General features: G+C 36.8%; 1 protein-coding gene across 1 annotated transcript; it reads right to left on the minus strand.

The window, feature by feature from the left end:
* Positions 1-5902: 5902 nt before the first annotated feature.
* LOC132619386 (serine/threonine-protein phosphatase 7 long form homolog) lies at positions 5903-6613 on the minus strand. Its single transcript, XM_060334308.1, has 2 exons — positions 6407-6613; positions 5903-6256 (listed from the first exon to the last, which is right to left on the minus strand). The coding sequence occupies exons 1-2, from the start codon at positions 6611-6613 to the stop codon at positions 5903-5905; spliced, it is 561 nt and encodes a 186-aa protein (XP_060190291.1).
* Positions 6614-8841: the final 2228 nt, after the last annotated feature.

Genomic DNA, 8841 nt, shown 5'->3' on the forward strand with positions numbered 1-8841 from the left:
CCAGAGCTAGCATGAAGGATATGAGTTTGATAGGACTCAATAATTTTGATTAAAATTTACTAAATGTATGTACTTATATTAAACTTTAGAATACATAAATTTAAATTTCAGGACTCATAAACTTCTTATTCCTGAATCAATCTCTGCATGTACAATAGCCATTGACATTAATTAAGGCCTAGTGCAATTTTTCGCTCATCTTAAATGAAGATTGGAATTTCAAAACGTAATTCTTACGTTTGGTTTAATTATTCAAATACGTTCCGATTCCGAACAATAGAAATTTCATGATTTGATTCGTTGTGAATAAATTCTCTCGACATTAGGTATCATTTAGTAAATTTCCGGCCCAGAAATTGATCAAAGATGTAATGGCTGTGGGGCAAAATAGGCGAGAAACCATACATTTGCCCAAATCAATTGGGAACCAATCAAACTAGGGGAAAGAACTTTCTTGAATCCAATCAGCTTGCTGATTGTGTAGATCTAAGTGCTTGGGCAAAACATACTTTTTAATAATCATGTTGTTTGTATCGGTTACGTATTTTACAGCATATTTGTTATCTCTCATCAACACATGTACTAAGTAATTTTATTTAGAGAAAAGGATAAAAAATAGGGAAAATAACGCTCTATGGCATTTTGGGTAAAGTATTTACCCGAAATGGCCATAGTTTTTTTTCTTACATTTTTAAGCCTTCATCCCATTTTTTAAAAAAATTTATTACCCGAGATAGCCACCCCCCCTTCCCCCCATATCAAACTACAAGATGCTATTTTTTCCATCCAAATCTCTTTCTAATATTGGTGTTTTTTAAGGGTAAAGTGTGTATAAAACACATACACTATGTTACACTTTTAGCACTGTATAAACATTGTATAAACACTGCATAACACTGTAGAAGTGTGTATAAACACCTCTTATACATTATTATACATTTTTATACAAGGTTTATACATTGTCTACAGTAGGTGTATAAAGTTGTATATTGTTGTATAAAATTGTACATTGTTGTATAATGCTGTATATACAAGCTGCGGCCATAATTTGTTGGGTCATAGGTTTGTAATTTAAAAATATGGCTACTCAAATGTAATTTTGTGTGCTAAATTGTACATTACTGAAATTTCCCCTAAAAAATATCCCTCTACTTAAGAAAAAGGGCTAAAAATATCCTCCGAACTAATTTTGAGTAAAAAATACCCCTCCCGTTATTAAACTTTTCAAAACATACCCCTCTTTTAATCGAAATATCTAATCCCCCCAAATAACCATTTTTTTGACCTGACCCATTATTAAACCGGCCCAATAAAATATTAACCCCTAATCCACCAAACAATACCCAAACGTTCCCCATCCCTGTTGCTAAAAAACTGAATCCCAGCAGGGCGGGGCGGGGGGGGGGGGGGGGAGGAGGTTAAATATGAACTATGGTTGCTAAAATCGTCAATCAACAACTCCCAATATAATGAATGTTAAGCAAGAATTTAACCAAAAAAAAAAGAAGTAAGAATTAAAAGTCTTTAGTGTAAATTTTTTATTCCAAACAATTATCTGTACTCTCAACTTTCATATTGATACGTTTATCTCCACTTTGGGTTCACTTAGCTTTGAATACAGTAGAGTTCCATTCATATTACAGTCGTGTCCAAATTGAAAGAGACGTTAGAACTAATTGAAGAATAGATTGTGGAGAAAGTTAATAAATTGATAGTTCACCCAGATTCAGTTTTTTGACTTATCATAAATAAATTGTGGTAGCACAAGAACTACTTAGCATTTAAGAAATCATATTGTTGTTACAACAGGGTAGAGCCAGTAAGCTCCATCTTTTACTAGCAATCACAGTGGAATTGCTTTACATTATTTAAACAAACTTCAAATTACAGGAGAGAGAACACTTGTTTTTTTTTTGGCAACAAATGCACTCTTCAGTGGAAATTAAGTTATTACAAACACTAAATTTGTAAAAGATCCAAACAAACAAGCCAAATCCTCTTGCCTCCTCCACCACCCACCCCCCAACCACCAAAAATGAATCCAGCAGCGTACGAACTATGGATATGTCGAACTTCGAAGAAGACTATTGTCAGTCAAACATTTCGAAAAAATTAATGTAACCTGTGGAATCTTTCTTCTTGAAATGCTTTGAAGCCGCTTTCAGTACCTTAATATCACTTGGGGAACGTTTGGGTATTGTTTGGTAGATTAGGGGTTAATATTTTTATGGAAAAGGGCCAAAATTGCCCATGAACTTTGGAAAATAGTTTATCCATACCCTTCGTTATACTTTAGGGCCAATTATACCCTTACCGTTATACTATGGGGTCAATTATACCCTTATGTCTAACAGTTGTCACGTGGCATCATCCCAGGCCTTCAAAATTATTTTCCCCTCAAATAATTTTTTACCCACTAAAATAACTCAACCCGACCCGATTTCTTTTTCCCAGCCAAACTGATACGGACCCAACCCAATACCCCTTGGCTGGAAAGAAAAAATAATTTGGGTCGGGTTGGGTTATTTTAGTGGGTAAAAAATTATTTGAGGGGAAAATAATTTTGAAGGGCTAGGATGATGCCACGTGGCGGCTGTTAGACATAAGGGTATAATTGACCCCATAGTATAACGGAAAGGGTATAATTGGCCTTAAAGTATAACGAAGGGTATGAATGAACTATTTCCCAAAGTTCAGGGGTAATTTTGGCCCTTTTCCGATATTTTTATTGGGTTGGGTCAATAATGGGTCGGGTCAAAAAAATGATTATTTGGGGCGATCAAATATTTCTGTTAAAAGAGGGATATGTTTGAAAAGTTTAATAATCGGAGGGTTATTTTTGCTCAAAATTAGTTCGGAGGATATTTTTAGTCCTTTTCTAAAGTAGAGGGATATTTTTTTTATCATTTTCTCTTTTATTTATAAGGTTTGACAAATGAAAAGAAACCGCCGAGTATTTTCGCCTTCATTGAAATTTGAACTTGAAACTTTATAATTCTCAACCGTGGTATTAACCACACCCTTGAGTGCTAAAAGTTGAATACTTCTTCAACAAGAGAAGCTCCTTTAGACTTAAGATGTATATGTAGACGGCTCCTCCATAAAAATTAGAGGTGAATTAATAAGAAGGTGGAGTTCTATATATCAATCCATCACTATAGGAGATAATAGAGCCCAAGACTTTTTTAACCCAAAAATTAATTTTTGAAACTAAAATAACTCATTAAAAAAAAAGAACTTAAATAGGCTTTACGCACAAATTATGTGCGTAAAAGGACCAAAGTGTAGTTCTACGCTTTAAGTCCTTTTACGCACAGAATCTGTGCGTAAAAGAGGTCGAGCCCCCCACCCCAGCCTTTATTCTTTGGAAATCAAAATAAAGCTTTTTTTTATACTTTGAAAAAAAATTAGTCACGTTTCAAAACACCGTAATATAAATATTTTATATAGAACTTAATATCTTTTTTAGCGTACAATAATGTCGGCTCATTACGCCAGGCATACATATATGTTTGGATCGTTGTTTTAGGGGTTGTAAAGTGCTCCGAAGTAAGTTTGGAAACTTGTTATCTTTAAGTTTTTTTTTTGTACTTTGACCGAATATTAGTCCCATTTCAAAGCGTCGGAATATAAATATTTTATATAGAATTTAATATTTTTTTAGCGTACAATAATGTCATCTCATTACATCAAGTATACATATATGTTTGGACCATCGTTTTAGGGGTTGTAAAGTGCTCCGAAGTAAGTTTGGAAACTTGTTATCTATAGGTTTAATTGTCATATTTTATAGGGTTTTAATTAATCTAGGACGTCGCATGAGTTATTATTAATCGACAATAAATACTAAAATAACTAATTATCATTAAAAAAAATAATACCCAAAAATATATATAATATTAACATAAAATGTACATTTTATTTACAAATACACAATCTCCTAACGCCTAAGGCCAACCCCACCACCCTCACTATCATCAGGATTCTCTCTCCTCCTCTTAATGACAGGATGATCTATGTCATGATCATCCTTTCTTCCCTTCTTCAGGCCCTGGGTGAAAATATGTTTCCTGTAGGAGACGACGGCGGTCGAAACCTCAGTAGCCTCAGTAGATGCCTCAGGAGATGACTCAATCGGAGGAGACTAGACCATAGGAGCAGAAGAATGAACCTGAAATAACATATAAACAATTTAATGTTTCATAAACTAAACATGAAATAACATATAAGCAATTATTTAATAAATTATTTCTTTGTAAAAAAACAAACCTGTGTGTCGACGGCCTCCTGAGATGGCTGGTCAGAGGGCTCCTTAGCTGACTCCTCAACGGTCTCCTGAGCGCTACCCAGAGCTGTAGCTGGAGGTGGAGACGGGTCAATCTAGACAGGCGGAGACGGGTCCACAGGCGCAGAAGAATGAACCTATAATACATGTAAATAATTTAGTTTAGATTAATAAAATAATTAATTAATACATTATTTTATTGTAAAAAAATAAACCTGTATGTCGACGGGCTCCTGAGCGGCCCGCGGAGCCGGAGATGCAGATGGTGCCGTAGGCCCGGGTGTAGAACGAAGAAAGTAGTCATCGAAAATAATATCCAAGTCCTCATCTCAGCCTCCCATATGTAGATCACTAACTAGCACCTGTGGAAATGATGACCAAGGATCATAATGTTGGAACATCTCTGGCGTATATCCAGGTCTCTGTGAAGTCGACGGACTGGAAGAAAAAGGGGTATTTGTAGCCTGACGGGCTATATCGTTAGGCTCATCTACTAAACCTCTGCCAGCCTGACCACCTCTATCAGCCCTACCACCCTCAGGAACACCCTCCGGTACATCCTCATCGACACGATGCCACTCCTGTGCCTGTGTCATACCAGTGTCGGTAAGATGAACTATCCGTGCTGCATATGCCGCTATCCCGGGGTCGGTGGACTCCGTAAGGGGAATGCTCTCATGGGGTATCATCAGAGTCATTCGTAGCTGCATATATTTGCAAATTTTAAGAATTGAATAAATTCATAAACTAATACATAATAAGACGACAATGGAAGAAACTTACCAGCGCCTCATACGCTCCTGAGAGTGATGCGTATCCTCGGCCATTAGGACGCGGCGTCGAGGGGTTGGCAATCAAGGAGCGAGTGATATGCATGTACCACGTCATGTACTCATGGACCGGAGTGTCATGTCCAACCGCCGCTAGAGTCGTCATCCTCCTGTTCCATGCATCGACTTCCTGGTGCATACGCCCCCGTCATGCCGCACTGTCGATCGAACGCTCATCCTTGGTGTAGTGGAAGTGCTCCCAATGTGTAGCCGCGGGTATGTTCTGCATATGCCCAAACTGCCGTAATACTCGGTCGGGTGCGTGATGCTCAACGATGTCCATATGGATCAATGGACGCCGTGCAGTCCACATGTGCTTACCAGCCCTACAAAACGCCGGTAGCTGACCCAAAATCTGATCATACGGCGTCCATATGAAAGCCTATAAAAGGAATTCAACTAGTTAACAATAAAAGACTAACAAAAATAACAAACTAGTGTTAAATAAAAAAAACTTACCTCAGGCGCCGTCATGCGGTCTAACTGATCCCTAAACGGGAGAATGACATAGTGCGTCTCCATACCTCTGGTACGGCCTCACGACCATCTCCGCGCGTATGGCATATCTTCAGCAACATAGTCATCGACAGGGTGAGCAACTATGGGCTGAAAAGGTCTCAACCTAGTCCACACTCATATCTGTCATAGTCATCAAAAAAATTATTTATCAGTCGTCGTTTCGAAAAAATATATTTAGTGCTTTATCTACACACACTTAAATATATTACCTGAAAAGAGGGCTAAATGCAGCGACCTCAACCCTCTCGCCCATAGAGTCTCGATCAAATCATCTGTACATGCAAGCCAGGACAGCGGCACCCCAACTATAACATCCCAGCTGGTCCAGGTCCTCAATAAAGAGTAGATACCTAATGCTCATATCCGCACCCGACGTGTTCGGGAACATGATGCCTCCGAATATGATGAGAAGATATAAGCGAGCACGTCGGTCGACATCAGCCTGAGGCGTCGCCTCGTCAATCGGACCCTGCAGATCTACGAGGCGCAAGTGAGCATGGAGGGAGGACCGCAACAACCGACTCCGTACATGCATATCCCTCTGCAGAGGCTCGTAACCAGTGAGCCTAGCCAACTCCTGGTGATACGGCAGCATCTCCGGAGGCTCCACTCTATACAATGCCTGTCCATCAATCTATAGATCATAAATCACCTCGACATCCTGCAGGGTGATGGTAGCCTCGCCAGTGCGGAGATGAAATGTATGGGTCTCCGGTCGCCAGCGCTCAATCATAGCCGTCACTAGAGCCCTATCGTGCATAAACCGACCAACCTCGATGCACCGGTAGATACCACCCCGACGTAGTATATCTATGACACGGGGATGTGGGCGAATAGCCTCTAGCATATCCCATGCTGACTCCCCCAAACGGGTACGGACCACTCTTCTAGAGGATACCGGTGCATTCCATATATACTGGGACCTATGCTCATGCTGTAGATAAAGTACCTCTCTGTTGTCGAAGGGTCCCGACTCCATGGTGGTGTCCTATCTATTTTAGTCACTTTAAATTAATCATTAATACATGAAGTAAGGATTAAAGTGGTATATTTTTTACGCATTTTAAATTAATCATTGTTTTTTTAATTAATCTTTAATACGTAGTACTAGTTATGTAATCTTTTACCGATAAATTATACAAATGATTGAATCCTAAACTAGGGATTTTCGATTTCTAATTAGCAAATAAATAAATTAACAATTAAAGATATAAAGATTAATAATTAACAAATCAAAAAATTAACAATTAGCTAGCAAACAATTAGCATATAATTAATAAATAAACAATTAACTAACTAATCAAATAATAAAAAATTAATTAGCATATAATTAGTAAATAAAGTGGGAAACTAACTAATCAAATAGTTAACAAATTATTAACAAATAAACAATTGCTTAACAAAAACTAAATAAATAATTAGCTAGTCTAACAATCGAAATAACTAATCTAACAATTACCAAATACTAAATAAGCAACTAATAAACAATTAACAAATTAACAACAACTAAACAAATAAACAAATAAAAAAAATTAAAAAAAATGAAAAAAGGGGCTGAAAACAGCCCTTTTGCGAACAAAAAAAGTGGGTAAAAGTTTTTTTTTTGTCCATATTCACACAATAGTAATGCTTAGGTTAATAAATAAACAATTAACAACAAATGAACAAAAAAAAAAAAGAAAAACGGGCTGAAAACAGCCCTTTTGCGCACAAAAAAAGTGCGTAAAACTATTTTTTTGTCCACATTCCGACAATAGTAATGCTTAGGTTAATAATGTAATAGAAAAATCGTAGTGAAATACCTAAATTGAAGCTTTGATTTTGATTTTTTGAATTGAATTATACGTCGCTTTATTGCGAAGAAACTTATTCCTAGATTTCAATATATACCACTTTTGGGTTGGAAATCAACAAGAAAACGATGTTTTTGATCGCGTGGGACCTCGGAAAGGGACCTTTAATGGCTGATTTTCGTAATTTTCATTTTTTTTAATAGGGGGACGAGTGGGGAAGAAGGAGGGGCCGATATATTCCACCTCTTTTACGCACAGATTTTGTGCGTAAAAGGACTTAAAGAGTAAAACTACACTTTGGTCCTTTTACGCACATAATCTGTGCGTAAAACCTATTTAGGTTCTTTCTTTTTAATGGGTTAGTTTGGTTCCAAAAATTTATTTTTGAATTACAAAAGTCTTGGCCCCGGAGACAATATGAGCAAAAAATTACATCCCCTTTCTATTGAAAGAAAAGTTGTTCTAAGGAAAGTGGGGAGTACCCCAAAAGCGGAGTTGCGCGATCGAAGGAAGTGAATTAACAAATGCATACAAGGAAGAGTTTAATTGAATAAGTAAAATTCATCTAAGTATTTATATTTATATAATAAAAATAATAGATGCAAACATTTTGGAAGCAAAACTAGAGAAAATATTGGTTCACTCCATAGACTAAATACTTTGAACAAATACTGTTCCGCTAACATAAATATATAGAATAATTTCAGAGACCTCCTCTCAGGTTTGACTTCGTAATACTCATCTCCCTTGTGGTTTGAGATATTACGTTCACCTCCCTTATTTTGATATTTTTGTAACCAAACTGTTACACTCCATAATAATCTGTGCTACTTGTATTAAAACAAGAAAGAATGAGTTAAGAAGGTTCAAGGAAAGTTAATCGAGTTAGTAAGAATATCGTTATATATATGGTTGCCTTAAGTATCCCAAGGTGACACGGTTACCTAAAGGATTTGAAATCGCGTTATGAGTATGTATATGAGGTAATGCGAGTGACATTTGAAAGTATTTGAGATTATTAGTAATGATATAGAGGATGGACAAAAGATATGAATATACTTATGGGATTGGAGTTTCGTCAAAGCTTTGTGAGTTCTCTAGTTATGTTTAAGGTTATTGTGATTCTCTGGACCCTTCGAGACGTGTATATGGACTTTTATTGATGTATATAAGTGTGTATATGTATGTATAAGAGGTTACATGAGGTTGGAAGAGGATTAGAAGTTAAACGAAATGAATCGGAACAACTTCAGTAAAATTTCGGACCCGATTTTAGTCTATATTGTAGGAGGAATATCTCCTAGTATATGAGGAGTTTTAAGATGTTTCAAAATCCTAAAATGAATTTCATTGAGTCTAGTTTTCAACGCAACAAACCGCTCGTCAAAATGATGTCGGGATAAGGAGATATGGA

The sequence above is a fragment of the Lycium barbarum genome, chromosome 11 (genome assembly GCF_019175385.1).
Source record: "Lycium barbarum isolate Lr01 chromosome 11, ASM1917538v2, whole genome shotgun sequence".
NCBI lineage: Eukaryota > Viridiplantae > Streptophyta > Magnoliopsida > Solanales > Solanaceae > Lycium > Lycium barbarum.

What these genes read in the sequence shown, in the direction of transcription:
- LOC132619386 (XM_060334308.1), bottom strand. Translation starts at nt 6,613, where the DNA reads ATGGAGTCGGGACCCTTCGACAACAGAGAGGTACTTTATCTACAGCAT. An exon ending in GTATCTACCGGTGCATCGAG is followed by an intron (nt 6,257 to 6,406) that starts GTTGGTCGGTTT and finishes ATTGATGGACAG; the next exon opens with GCATTGTATAGAGTGGAGCC.